General features: G+C 33.3%; 1 protein-coding gene across 1 annotated transcript in view; it reads left to right on the top strand.

Moving 5' to 3' along the window:
* LOC129941702 (serine-rich adhesin for platelets) overlaps positions 1 to 15,419 on the top strand; it is a 426,963-nt gene that overhangs the window by 277,005 nt on the left and 134,539 nt on the right. The window contains exon 5 of the mRNA XM_056050403.1: positions 5,789 to 6,666. Within this exon, the coding sequence (XP_055906378.1) occupies positions 5,789 to 6,666 (878 nt within the window). The remainder of the gene's footprint in view (positions 1 to 5,788; positions 6,667 to 15,419) is intronic.

Raw genomic sequence — 15,419 nt, 5'->3', positions numbered from 1 at the left:
AAACCAAGCAAAGAACAGGCTTTGGGTACGATGCAAGTTAAAGTGACTAGTAATAGTAAAATTTCTGTCAAAAATGATCCCGATATCTTTTTTTTCGTTACTCTTGTTAAAAGAGTACCATTAATTTTATAATCAAATGCAATCGGTTTGGTTTGTTGGCTAAAAGTAGAACTGGGACATTTAGAAACATTAAGATAAAGATCCTTTCTGTTTCACCAAACAAATAAGTTAGATAAATCTTTTGGAAGATTATCAAAGTCTTAAATTTATATAATGCTTATTAAAAGTTCTTAATATCGTACATAAAACCAGAAACAGAAGAGGTCCTAAATGGCCTCCTTGTAGAACAACATTTACAGGATTCGATATCGATTTAATGTTATCAATACGAAGATATTGAGTTCTAGAATCAATTCCAAAGCACACAGACTACACCATCCCCCAACTACAATTCGACAGGAATTTCCAGATTTCTATACCTACCAGCTCTTTTTGGGAGGATAGGACATTCTTGGAGGATGAGGCAATCCATTTTTACACTGATAGCTCAAAAACCAAAGAAGGGGTTGGTGGTGGTGTGTACTCTGAACGACTGAAATTAAGTTTCTCATTCCGCCTTTCCAATCATTGTAGCGTGTTCCAGGCGGAACTTTTGGCGATTAAGGAAGTCTTGTCTTGGCTCAAAGAAAACGTGATATCAACATCTGATATCCCTATTTTCTCCGACAGCTAGGCCGCTATCAAATCTCTGGACTCTATCTCTAAAAATTCTACAACAGTCCATAACTGTCGATCATCTCTAATGGAGATTGCGCAACAGTTTAATATTCACCTTTGCTGGGTGCCGGGCCATAGAGACATTCCAGGTACAGTACAGCCCATCCTACCACGTTTGGCAAGTACTGGCATACCAATCGCTACTTATAACTGCTACTAATGCAAGACGCTGCGAGGAGGGCAGGCACCAGGTGGACCAATATCTCCACGTGTCAAGCCACAAAAAACATCTGGGCAACACTGGATTTAAAACGTTCAAGGTGCTTGCTCTCTCTAAGGAGATCGCATATAAGCTCGATAATAGGTGTCATAACCGGACACTGTCTAATAGGAAAGCACGCCACGAGACTAGGCGTATTCTCAAATGACTTTTGCAGAAGCTGTATGGACGAGGAAGAGGAAGAAATGGTTCTTCATCTTCTCTGCACATGCCCTGCTCTAGCTCGAAAACGCAAGAATTTCCTAGGAGAATTCTTCTTTAACGATCTAAACGATCTTAACCATATCAGTATAATCAGCCTCTCACGTTTCGTAAGGGACTCTAACTGGTTCCATTGAGCTTAGAAGGAAGCCTCAAGATTCATGTGGTATCACAATGGGCCATTAAACTGGCCTAAGTGTGTCCGTTTCCATCTTGGACAGCCACTATAACCTAACCTAACCTACACATTTTTTTTCAGAAAGTTTGGGAATTACTGATATTTTGTTTAAATAAGTTACTTCAATTCTCGACCCTGACTCAAAAACCAGAGAGAAGAAAAATTTGTTTCAATTCGCGAAGAAAACAATTTCCCGGAGAAAGCGGTTAAAATGTTTTATAAAAAAAAAAAAGAAAATTTGGCAACTTGATTGAAAAATTGTATGAACAAACGACTTCTGCTGTTTGGGACGGTAGCCAACTGTCAAATATTTTGAAATGGTTACAGCTGTAAAAAAAGGATGCAATTTAAGTCCGCAAGCATTCATAATGTTTATTTCAAATTATTTATGTAGCGGGGGGAATTTTTATTAAAGTTTTGATGTATGCAGATAATTTGAACGTTTACAGCGAATGATTAATCAGCTGAAAAAATACTGTGATGAATGTAGGCTGAATCTAAACATAAATAAATCCAAAACGATGGTGTTAAGAAAAGGATATGGGTGCTACGCTAGGAATGAGAAGTGGGTTTTGATGGTTAGGAATTAGAAACAGTAAAGTCGTATAAATAATTTGGGAATAAATATCTGCTGCAACATGAACATGAAACAGGAGAAGCTATCTTCATCTAAATCAGTTATAAGTGCCGCATGGAAAAACTGTGTGGAAGATAAACATATATCGATAAGAATCAAATATCAATTATTCCAGGTAGTTTCCAAATCAATAATGTTATATGGAGCTCAAGTGTGGGGATACAAATCAGACGATACAGTAGAAAAACTGCTCCGATTTTTCTTAAAGCGATTTTCCAAGCTTCCATAACCCTCACCAAACTATATGCTATTTGTTGAAACAGAAATCTCACCACTATTCATAGAAACATTGCGACTTTATTTCAATGAAGGAATAATACTTTTTTGTAAACTTAAATTTGGAAAATAAACAATAAATCTATTTAAAAAAATCTAAATCCATGGGAACTGCCAGATCACCTGCAGACCTCTCAAACACAAAAGAGGCAATGCTATCGAAACCTGTGTTATCTTTATTCAATTTATTTTATTTTCGACTTCAATAAAGCTAACCTGCACGTCACCAATAATTAAGCCAGGGAAACTTCAATGTTAGATGTGTTATTTATATATGATGGATTAAAACTGATCGAAAGCTAAACAAAAAACAAGCCAACAGATCACAAATTTGTAAGGGTTTACTTGATGTTTCATTTAAATGGAATTAAGAATACCCGTTAAACAGTATTGTTTGATTGAAAAATAGCTTTGATCAAAATATTAGGTTTTTGGCTGTCCAAAAAACAAAACAAAAAACAAAACGATACCTATTAAAAGGATTAAGATGCCCCGAATTCGAAGAACGGCTTTGAATTTGTCTATCAAATCAGATTTTAAAATATGCTCCTTAATAAAATGGTACAACCAAAAAAGATTTTTTTACGGCTAAGTGAGAAATAAAAATATCTCTTCACAATAAATTGGATGCAGATTTTGCAAAATACAAATCTTTCTGTTTTAGATAAAATTTAAATCAATTAAATATTTTACTTAGCTAGTTTCTGGAAAACCTCATTAGTAATGAGTTAGTTATGAGTTTTGAAAAACCTTGAATTATGTACATACATATGTTTATACTTTCATACATTTGAAAGTTACGTTTTGGACTTAATATTTAGTGCTGATTTCGATCCAAAACTTCAATTTGTACTATATTTGCTCAAGTTTTTAAAATAACCGTTTTCAACAAAATTTTTATATTTTTCAATGTATTTCAATAACTCGTATGTATTAGAATTGTTTCGGCAACAAATTCGTTACAAGATCAAAAAACACTTTTAAAATGTTTTGCCTTCTTCTGTTGAAACGCTATGCATTGTAAATAATTAAATGTATCTTTCAGATTATTATAAGACTTATAAATTCTAACAACTTATGAAGATTTTTCGATTTTTAAAAAGGAGTATCTCAAAAACCTGACGTGGTACATTAATTCTGAGGTCGAATTTAAATTGGTGCCAGTAAAAAAACTTTGTCTGCAAAATATGTTTGTTCACTCACACATGTTCACTCGTTGAAAAATTCAGTTCAACTTTTAAGTGCTACGAATTGTCCCGAACAAGATGAAGAAATCCTTTTGATACCAAACATTATCGATTAAACCATTACATGTGTCCAGCCTTATTTTATTTTAATTAACTATTAAAAAATCAATCAACGAAATGTTTGTTATTAAAAATGTTTGATTCCATAATAAAGCGTTCGAAAAAGTATGGGAATCTGACTATTTTTTTTTTCCCAAAAAAAAAACTCTTTAGGTCATAAAATGAGAAATCGTGGAACATTCAAAAATACACCTGTTTTTAAATTTTTTTTGAAATTCAAAAGCTCAAAACGACAAAACAATTGATGTTTAAATTAAGGTAGTATAAAATATCCCGAGATTAGGAAGTGTTTAAGCAAAAAAACTTGACTTCAACTTAACAGCTCATGAGGCTTAAAATAATTCTATAAACTATAAAAGCGAAGTCTTTTTTAGTCTTTTTCTTAGGAGATAAAATAAATGCAACCTTTAATATTCTGTGTAAAAACCATTAAGTTTTATTTAAGATTCTATGACCTTATTTTGAGAAAAATTGCTCGTATTTCAATGGATTTAGAAAAGTATTTTCAACACTTTTTTATTAAAACAAAAACATTTTCAAATTTAAAGATTATTAAAAAATGACACTTTTTCTGGGTTGCACTCATTCCTTACCAATTCTAGAAATATGTCTCTCGCAATTAAAAAAAACCTACTTATATAACGAAAAACTGCTTGGCTTGTTAAGAGTTCTTAAAATGTACTTCTAGTTTGACTAAACACAGTTTAAAAATAAACACGACAGAACCTTTGTTTAAGCAGTTTTTTTAAATCTATAAAACGTCAAAAATAAATAAACTAAATGAGAAAATTAGGATTAAAGTATTATTACATTAAAACAAAAATTAAAATATCAATAGACTTAAGCATTAAACAAGTTTTTGATATTATGATACAAGATATTGGATATTGAAATTCTACAACCAACCAACAGAAAACGAAAAGCTTTTCTTAACCCGAATCTACTTCTTTGAAATAGATGATAACGATTTGTATGAAAGGTATCGATTTGATTAAAAAGAACTACCAAGTTTATGATTGGGTTGAAGGTTTGCCAATATCTGTATGTTTCCAAGTCTTAACAACACAAAGATTTTTCGCTCGGTATATTCACCAAAGTGACATAAGCCATGTGATGTTTGCATCTCTACCACAATAAGTTAATATTATGTTACAACAGGCGACTTCCATGAAATTTCTAAACAGAATAATTTCAGGGATTTTAAGGACTTCGGCTCAGCTTACTCATTTTGTTTTTCCCGCTTAGCAAGTCGTTTTCGTATAGCTTTGAGTGAAATTGTTCTAGAATTGTAATAGATATCTTAGACCTGTTTCTAACCAAACAGAGCTGTCAAACTCTGCATGACTAGCAGACCTAGATATTAAATTTAAGCTCAGGTTCAAATAGCCTCGGTTTTAAGATATGAGTAAGCATATACCCCAATATTTAAACAGTGCGTTAAATATGTATAAGGATGTTTCTGAAAAATTAACATCTCATCAACTTGATACAGCAAGTTGGTTGTCTTAGCGTCACACTATGATAGATACTGAAAAGCTCATTTTTTTTATAAATTAGACCTAGTTCCTTTTTCAAAATAGGTCTAATTTGCTTACATGAGCAACTGAATCCATTTAAGTTTTCTAATACTCATGCTCCTAATGAACTCCACGTTTCAAGTTCCTCTTCGAAATCCAGGTCTTTTCTTTTGTGCAACCCTGCATTGACATCAGTTGGTATCAATAAATAATAATTTATTTCAAAAGAATCTTTTCGCATATTTTGGTAAACAAAAGTTTATTGCAAAGAAGTTTGTTTTGTTGCTTTATCTACAGACAGGTGTGCAAAAGGCAATAATTAGTTCGGACACTTCTTGCGAAACATAAACTAGTTCCCCATTAATAATACAACTTAATCTTTGGATTTGGATAAACTGAAAAAAAAACCAGAACTATAAAATAGTTAAAGGAAATATGCATACAATCATTTTCATTCATTAACGAAAAAGAGAACTTCTTTTTGTATTTACAAAAGCCAATTAAACAGCCTTGATATCACATTTTAATTTATGACTTAAAAGCTATAAATCTATATTTTTATTAGTGCACTTATTTTGCTTGTCTTTTTGTTTGTATTATAAATTGAAATGGACATTTTTCTTAGTATCAATTTCTGAAATAATTACAACAATAATTTCCCACATTTATTTCCAGATTCAACTGACAAGGACAGCAATGTAGAATCTAATAGAAAATGTAATGACGAGTGCAATAATGATAAGACCATGACAAGCAGTGCAATTAATACACCATCAATGCAATCACCATCATTGTCCTCAACACCATTTCCTTCGTCTTCATCGTCGTTGTTGTGCTCATCAACAACCTCAACACCTCTTGCAACAGCAACATCAGCAAAAACCAAAGCAACAACAAAAACATCACAAGTAAAAGAAAAAGCAACATCGCAGCAACCAACCACAGCAGCAACAAAAACAAAAACAACAACTACAACATCACCATCATCGTCATCATCATCATCTAAAGGACATGAAGTATTAACCAGGCTTGGTGATAAATTTGGATTTCAAGCGACAGCTTCTGGCGGCAGTGGCAGTGGCAGCCTCAGCGGTAGTAGTGGAGGATTTATTGGCAACGCCATCACCAGTTCAAATAGTACTACGAGTAGTAGCAGTAGCTGCTATTCTTCGTCCAAGCCAACCATAGTGGCGGCGACACCGAGAATAGGCTCGGTATCGATAGCTGTTTGTAATGGAGCAATCGTCAATCGTGATACTTTAACCAATATGACCCGAAATATGAACCTCAGCGCCAAGGATCGAATGTGTCTATCACAGGAAAAAGATTCGATGGAAAAATGTGATAAGAATTCTTCCTCATACTTCCCATCTTCGTTTCCGCCTTCGTCGTCGTCGTCATCCTCGTCTACATCGTCTTCGACTTCGACGTTGTCAGTAGCGTCTAGCACTACCAATGACAAAAATAAGCTGAATTTTATTACACTGGACGAATTGAATGACTCAGAGGAAGATCCCTATAACGTGTTGCAGGAGTATTTGGAACGTGTGAAGGTAAGTTTGATGTTTTTGTGTTATAAAATAAAGTTAATTAGACATAAGACATAACTCATGCATGAAATTAGAAGAGGAAAGTATGACGCTTGTATGAGCCGAAAAAAAGACATAATTTCTGTTTTCCTGATAAAAACTCATAGTTTGATCGTATTTCATAGGTTATTAAAGTGGATTCTTACAATCTTTTGAACTTTTCTAGTGGTGTCATTAGAGAGCTTTTATATACGGGAGCTTCTGAGCCATAAGCAGTACCCTTACAAAGGGAAATGGGTTGAGTTTTATTTCAGAAATTAAAAAAGCTGGTTTAACCATTTTACCCTAAGAAAAATTAAATTAAAATGCAATGAAAACAGCGAGTGAATTTAAGGTCATCACCTACGTATGATTCATTTCAAGAAGACTTCTTGCAGTTGAAGACCTTACTTACCAAGAAATTTGAAGTGTTTAATTTGATGCTTTTAAGGTACTTATAATAATAAAAATATACGCTTAGATGAATAATTGTTGAGACTTTCTTTACTGTTCAGCCCCGTTTTTTGAGGAAGCCCCATAAAAATAATCGATTTGGGTTAAGTCGAAGGAATTGAGTCCTCAAAGTGAATGCTAAGTTTTTGAAAGAAAGCTTACCGAATCAAATTCAAGGAACCTCTAGACATGTGTGCGGTCGTGCCATCCTCTTGGAACCACTTATGCTATGAAAACTATGAATGACCTCGGCTAAAAGAAATCCGTTATCATGCGTCGGAAATTGTCACTATTGATATTTGTTGCTTGGCCCCGAGTATTCTTAAACAAAAATGATCTCACCAAACAGACACCCTGTGGTAATCTAATGGCTTTTCGTGTTTTAGTGTTTTAGTCACGATTTATGGGTTCAGCAGCTTTGTTTATTGACGTGTCCATTTAAATGAAAATTAGCCTCGTAGGTCTCTCCGGAAAATGGGATTCGCTGTACAAAAACGCTCCAACATCGTCTCATAAAAATATTTACATGAAACAAAATCATTTGCTTTGAATTCTTGAACGGTTTGAATTTTGAGGGGATAAAACTTAAAATCCTTTTTTATAATTTCATAAATAATCGCTCTTGGAAGTCCCAGTGAGGCTGCCCTTTTTCGTATGGAAAGCCGAAGATTTTGACGAAAACTCGCTTCAACTACTTCAATGTATTCGGGAGTCCTCGAAGATCGACTAGGCTTTGGCCGTGGAATGTTCAAAAGCCGAAGCAGTTGCGAGGAAGCTCTGCAGCCACGAACAAATTAAGTTCACACTTGGCTTATCACTTAATCTGGTTTACCAAAGTGCGAACAAAACTTATGCCGAGTAGTTACGAACGAATCGTTACTTTTGAAAAATGCCTCGTAGCGGATGCGTGGTGCTTGATCGACATCTTGACTGAGAAATTCGATCAATGATTCCAATGAAACGATTCCCCTCCTCACTGTTTCTTACTTTTTAAAATAAAAGTTAATATTTTAAAACATAAATCTGCCACCAGACACCCTGTATAAAGTGTGTTGTCTTAGCTGCATGAGAAGATTTGAAGGTTGTTATTTATGGTTTGACAGCTGATAATGATATTTCTGTTCAGTATACTTTTGATATTCATCATGAATCCCTTAACGATTTACTTTGAATCCAAGAAAAAATTGACTCTTAAGGTCTCCCGAACTAACATTGCTAGCGACTTCATTAAAATGTGACACCAAATTTGTAAGAATTCGAAAGAAAAAAGCGACTTACGATTTGTTTGACACCTTGAATATTTTGAAAACAAGAAACAATATTACCCCTTAAATAATTTCATGCTTTCGAAAATATCGTTTTTGAAATCTGGTAAAAAACTGACGTGACAGTATTCTTACAAAAACTAAAACCTTTAAAGTTTGTAAACATTGATATTCAAGCCGAATATCTGAGACACAATGACAAATATTGGCTTCAAAATTATTTTATCTTGTTAAACACATTTGAAAAATTTGGTAATTTCGGTAATCTGACGTTATCATTGGTTTACGTGGCAACAGAACCATTTTTCTTTTAGACTCTCCAGTTTAAATGGTTGCTTCAAGGATATTTCCGGTGATCTTTTTGATCATCAAACGTGTACCGTTGCATAATTGAGGTGGATTAAAATAACATAGTAGAATAAAAGATAAACCATTCAACCAAGTAACATGTGGCTGGATATGCTAACACCAAAATTGAAAAATTAAACTCACTGTTCTCTGTTTACTACCAAATAAATTTAACGAATACTTAAGCTATTAAATTGTAGCTTTTATGAAACGTTTGTAATTGACAAAGCGCCAGTTATAGAATACTTACTCAATCCAGTAAACAGGTGTTGCCATCTTTTGGATAATTGTGACTGTCAAATAATAGACCAATAATTTGGAGTCAAATAGTATTGCGTATATGAATTAAGAGCTATCCTACCTTTTTGGTAAGACCAAACTGCAGACGGTGTACAAATTTGATTAAAATCGGTTAAGTAGCTTACGTAATTTATATACAGGGTTTTTCAACAGGGACGTTACAAAAGTAGAGCGACAGGGACAGCTAACAACGTCATATTTCTTGCCACTCTTTTGACATTTCTCTTCAGTAAGGCCAACAACGATTCGAAATTATTATAATTTTACCGAATTTCAGATTCAGTGGCCTCAACGTTAAGAGCGCTAAGTCCAATTTATGGTCGTCCTAGCAGATCAACAATTGAGCGTCTAGTGAAAACAATTTGATTCCACAGGCACAATATAAAATATTCCCGTACCAGTGGGACAAAGAAGTGTCGAGAATATTGCTTCCGCTGAAGCTTCAGTTACAGAAAGCCCAAATGTGTCTCTCACACGTCGTTTTCAAGGTTTGGGCATTGCTGTGACCTTACAAGATTAAATTGACGTAAGAACTGAAGCCGCTTAATCACCAGAAGCGTCGTATGTTCTTAAATTGGGCTGAGCAATAACTAGGCTTAAAGGCATCGTCAATAAACAAAACATGCGGTATTGGTCAGGCAGCAATTAACACGTACATAGTCTATGAGTCATCATTGTATCCCAAAAAAAATACGGTTTGGTGTGGTTTATGGACCGACTTTTTCCGGAAGGGGATCGCTTCCGTTCAATGACAACCGAATATTTTTGGCCCCACTTGAATGATAAGGACTTGGATGACATGTGGTTCTAACAGGACCGTGAAACAATCCACACAGTGAATGTTACAATCAATTTATTGGAAGCCAAGTTGGGAGAACGTGCTATCTTACGAAAAGGTCCAGTCGCTTGGCCGCATTGGTCGTGCGATTTGACACCGTTAGACTATTTCCTGTGGGGCTACGTCAAGTCTATGGTCTATGCCAACAAGCCAGCGATGATTGATGAACTTCGTACGAATATCGAACGTAAAAATGCAGCAGTATCGGTCGATTTAGGCTTGAAATCCCTCGAAAATTGGGTTCAGCTTCTGGACTTCTGCAAGCCTTTCAAGACCTTATTTTTAAAAGAGTTCTTCCGTGCATAAATATTGAAGAATACTGCCCCAATTTGTATTCTTTTCTTTGCATTGTGCTTGTTCAAATTATAAGAAAATCGTAATAGCCTTTAATCTGAATACATTTTAAGATTCAGGAACAACTTATCAATGACTTACTGATATATTATAACTTATATATATACATTTCTGTACTAAATTTACAAAAGTTATATAAAGATACAATACAGCCTACTTTTAAGTTACTCAATTGCCAACCCATAGGCATATTCTGACTAATGACAAAAATTGCCTTTCCACTTATAAATGGTACACAATATTTCAAAAAAATTCATACTAACTCCTTCATTTCAAAAAATAAAAAGACTGAAATTATCGCCATCAACAAAACACCAAAGCCTCTTTACCGCCTAAATGAATATCCCAACCATGCTACATACCTTTGCCTCTTTATAATCTTATAAAATATTCACACCATTGTCATCAATATCACAATGCTTTAGTTTGTTTTCGTCTGATACCACCTCCCTTAGACTATACATAGCCCAGCATAATAATTTCCCATTTTGATTGATTGATAAAATACAAAATATTATTCCTTCACTTTCATCTGTGGGCAAAAGGCAAAGCCCACTATATACTTTATGGCTCTGCATATAATCCCTCTTCATCTTCAATCACAAACAACCAAACTTAAACCGAAAATCCATCCATCCCTCAAGACTCACAGTCGTATAATGATTCATGAATTTAAATAACGAACAATCATAATAATAAATTATATTGACTCCTACCATTGTCATTATTATTGTTGCAATTTTTCCAATTTTTTTATTGTCGCAAGCATTGAAAACCATTGAAGCCAACAAATATACTGCGGGTAGTGTAATTACAGGGTTGCCATATGTTTCTGATAATACAATTAAATTGCATCTTAGTTTTGAGAAAAAAACTTAAAAAACCTTGTTTTAAAAAGAAATTCATTCGATGTTATGTTTTTTATTATAATAAAGCTATAAAATTTCAGGACTTCAGGACTTTTTCCCAAAAGTTTTAATATAAAGTTTCACTCACCCTAAAAATTGAAATCATTTTTCTTTAACTTGTGTTTGAATAAGCTTAAAGTAAAATATTGAATTTCGATAGATAAAAGTCTGATGGTAACCTTGTTTTGAGGAATTTATTATATTTTATATTTATGAATGAACTTCTGACAAGATAAATAATGTTCATTGATCACAGTTAAGTCTTTAGTAACAAATGAAAATGAAAAAATAAAATCGTAATAAAAGGGAAAACGGTAATCAACACCAACGACCACAATACGAATATATTTTTATAGACCAGGTATTAAACTCTATAAAGATACAGTTTAAAGTAATTGAAACTTTGTCAAATGGAAATATCTTCGAATAGAGGTAAAGGCGCGGTAGAGGTTTCGCGCATTGTAGTAGGAGGCTTGGTTAAAGCCGTTTTATTCCTCTTTTCCATATACCTATGTATGCATATTTGAATACCTCCATCAGTGATGAATTGCGGTAGATATAAGTAGTTTATTGTGGTTATGAAAATTATTCATATAATTAGATACTAAATAGCTTTTTACTTCTCAGTGAAATAGTAGCTAATTAAGATAATTTGTATACGAGTACAAATAACAATATGTCTGTAAGTTGATCTGAAGTTCATTGACACTATAATATTCAAGACATTTTGTATGAACCTCACCCAACCACATACGGAAAATGACATTCTTTTAAACCACTAAGATTTAATAGATATAGGCTTTTTGTGGGAAGAGTATTAGCCATACCACAACAATTATGCTGCTAAAGCTAAGTTCGAGTTTTAATATCCCACAAAAGTAATTATCATCGGATTTAAATTTCTTGTAAGAATTTTAAAGGGTAGTTTAGGAAATTAGGCAGTAAGAACTTTTTCAATTTTAATAGATACAAAAAAGGTCTGGGATACGACTCACACTGATAACTTCCTATTTCTGCCTGTGTGTGGATATTTCTTAAAGTTTTCCAAAATATTCTAAGAACATTTTGTGTAAAATAGAAAAAACTTGTCGTCAATATCTTTTTTTGTTGTCAATATACTCGATTCGAAAACCATACTTTTATCAGCATTAAGTTCTTCCATAATCCCTCAATATTTAAGTCAAAAACTAATTTTTAGGTATTTTTAGTATTTTGTGAAGGTATCATTTAAAGCTATTATTAATTATTAAAATTTAATTGAAGTCTCTAGCGTTATTTTTTACAGAGGTATTTGGGATGAAAAAATATTTTTTCAATATTTTAAGGTTATTATCTGTAAAACTATATTAATTTGAAAATTTAAAATGTATCCCGAGTTTAAAGTATAAAATATGTACTGATCAACTGACTGACGCACAACGCGAACCATCCATAGTCCAAAAGCCGTACCAAAAATGATACGTTGGAAATAGAGAGGCAACAATATTTTTTTAATTTTCAAACCAAAATTGTCTGTGGTATAAAAATGGACACATCCTCATTCATCAAGAACCATATTCGCATGAGCACGACGTTGTTGGTAATCGACCGGTTTCAGCTCTTGTGTTAAAAAAAAAACAGTAAAAGCGTTAAGACCTTAATGGCTGAATCACAAACACGCTTCGACTTCGTCTGCGTTACCGGTGCTTCGAAGTTGCTTTGAATGACATTTCTATTATTCCATCTCTCCAAAGAGAAAATATTTTATTTGTTGATAAAATTTTCAGATAAATTGAACTAGAGCTTCTGTTTGGAGTCACACGTTACATTCCGTTCTTTTCCTTACGATTGTTAAACGAAAGGTGAAACCGAAGCTCAATTGTGATAGCATGCAATGAATTCCTATGGCTGAACTCGTAAACGTCAAGTGAAGCTGAACCTGAAGTGTGTTTTTGATTCAGCCATAATGACTGAATGTGTGAAAATTGTGATTCAGCCAGCTTCGGCTTCGTTTGCGTTACGATGGGACTGCGGGGTGGCTTTGAATGACATTTCTAAAATGACACTTCTGTCATTATCAGTTGGTATACTATCGTGAGTATGTTCAGCTCAAGGAGCAAGAAGAAACGCAGACTGAGATACGTTGGTGGTTCCTGGAGCTCAATATACGGAGTTCATTAATCTATGAAGAGTTTTTGGAAACTCACAATGGCTATCCCTCCAAATGCAAATGTATTTTGTATGTTGACTTTTTTTATAGCTGTTGAGCTGTCAGACAAAGCTAATTTGAACTGGAGTGACTTACGTAACGTTACGTTCTTTTCCTTACGATTGTCAAACGAAACGTGATGTCAAAGATTCATTGTGATGGAATAATTGAATTTTTATGGCTGAACTCGTAAACGTTAGGAGAAGCCGAAGCTGAAGCGTGTTTGTGTTTCAGCCACAATTTCTATGCAAAATACGGTGTTGTGTCGCTACTACAGGCTACAGCAGTAATATTCTCTGTTATTTTTGAGTAATTTTCATTCTTCATCACTAACATTCTTAAAATCACTAACTTGTCCAAACAAGGTGCCTCTCGAAGTTAACATCAGTACTTTATTTTTACGGACTGTGATTACAAATGTTCACCATTACTGTATGCAGTTTAAATGATTTCTTGATGCTTTGTTGAATAGAAATATTTGCTTCCAGTCCTATTCTGCTATTCATCGGGGTTAATTTTACTTACATTTTCACTAATCACTATTCTGCTATTCATTCGATGTGAATCTTTGTTAGTCGGTAACGTTGGTAATAAAGCGCGGTTTTCTTCGCATTCATTCTATACAATTCAGATCCGCATATGAAATGTAGTTGATTTTTCATTTGATGTTTGGTTTGTTAATTATCGTTAGCAAAATGTAGGTAAAAACTAGTTATTTCTAAATTTATAAACAAAAGATTATTAACTACATTTCTCCAAATTTCTTTGTTTGGGAATTGTCGTAATTCTCTGCTTACAATTGAAATAAAAGGTCCAATACTGTCCATTTCCAAAAATTAAAAAAATTAGACATTTTATTTTGTTTAGATGGATCGATTAAACTTATTATTTTTATGAATTAAAACAATTAATCCAACATTCTCAAGATTATCCCACGAGTAGCTGTTTACGTGAATGGCAAATTGGTTTGGGATAATGTAGTTCATTCAATGGATAGCAAAATGCAAAGGCAGTGTGAAAGGGAAACCAATGAGTCAATCGAATATACGATCCACGTGAATAGCAGAATTCACAATTAAAAAGAAAACAGCTTCAAAAATGACAACTGTCCAAGTAATAGGATTCTCAATATTAGTCGTCTCAATGAAAAACCCTCCACACCTTATAATTCTTTTAGAAAACATCTTGAGTAAATGGAAAAGCACAAAGAATCAAACCGACTCAAATCTTGAGTTTTAAAATCAATCAAATATTTCTTTTAGTACACCTTAAGCTTTAAATATTAATTTTCTAAATTCAAATCATTCTGACCTTTGATGACATTGAGTTTAGGTTATAACAGAATTGTCCTTTCTCAAAGCGTACTTGCATTAGAGCAACCGAAAACCTTAAAGTCTTCATAGATTACTTAATATTTTATACTGTCAAATATGCTGAATGAAAATTTCAGTTTCGTTTTTGATCATTCATTATGAACAAATAAATACAAATTTTCAATTTGTCACTGAAATTTCGCTTCATTAAACTTAATTATGAAATTCGCCACATGAACTACATTGTCTATTCTTGAGACTACATTATCATTTCTGAACTAACATACCGACGCTGTCACTTTCTGAGACATCTTAACTTCATATAATTTAATAAACAAAGAAAAAGAAAACTAAAGAAATAATGTAACTTTTTTATTTAATAAATTTAGAAATAACGAAAAGATGGATTCTGTTGCATTTTTGTTTATTTTGAATTTAAGGAAAATATCTGCTAAAGCATCTTACACAAGAGATACGAACTTTGAACTGTGGAAGTTCACATATTTTGACTTTTCTTTCACATGAGCTTTATTTCTATTTGCAGACAGCGACGAATTTCCATTTTATAATTACCCTTTTCAATAAACAACACAAAAGTGGTATAATTTTGAGGTTGAGTTGAGCGCAAACATTTTATTATTTGCAGTGTCGATGGTATGTGGAACGCGAATAGAGTTTGACAGTTTATAGCAATCACACTTCAATTCGTTACAACCAAATTGCTTTTGCAAAATTTTCTTGTTTTAGAGAACAAAATGCAAATTTTACTAT

The sequence above is a fragment of the Eupeodes corollae genome, chromosome 1 (assembly GCF_945859685.1).
Source record: "Eupeodes corollae chromosome 1, idEupCoro1.1, whole genome shotgun sequence".
NCBI lineage: Eukaryota > Metazoa > Arthropoda > Insecta > Diptera > Syrphidae > Eupeodes > Eupeodes corollae.
Note: the sequence above shows the minus strand (reverse complement) of the source record. Positions and strands in the feature narration are given on the sequence as shown.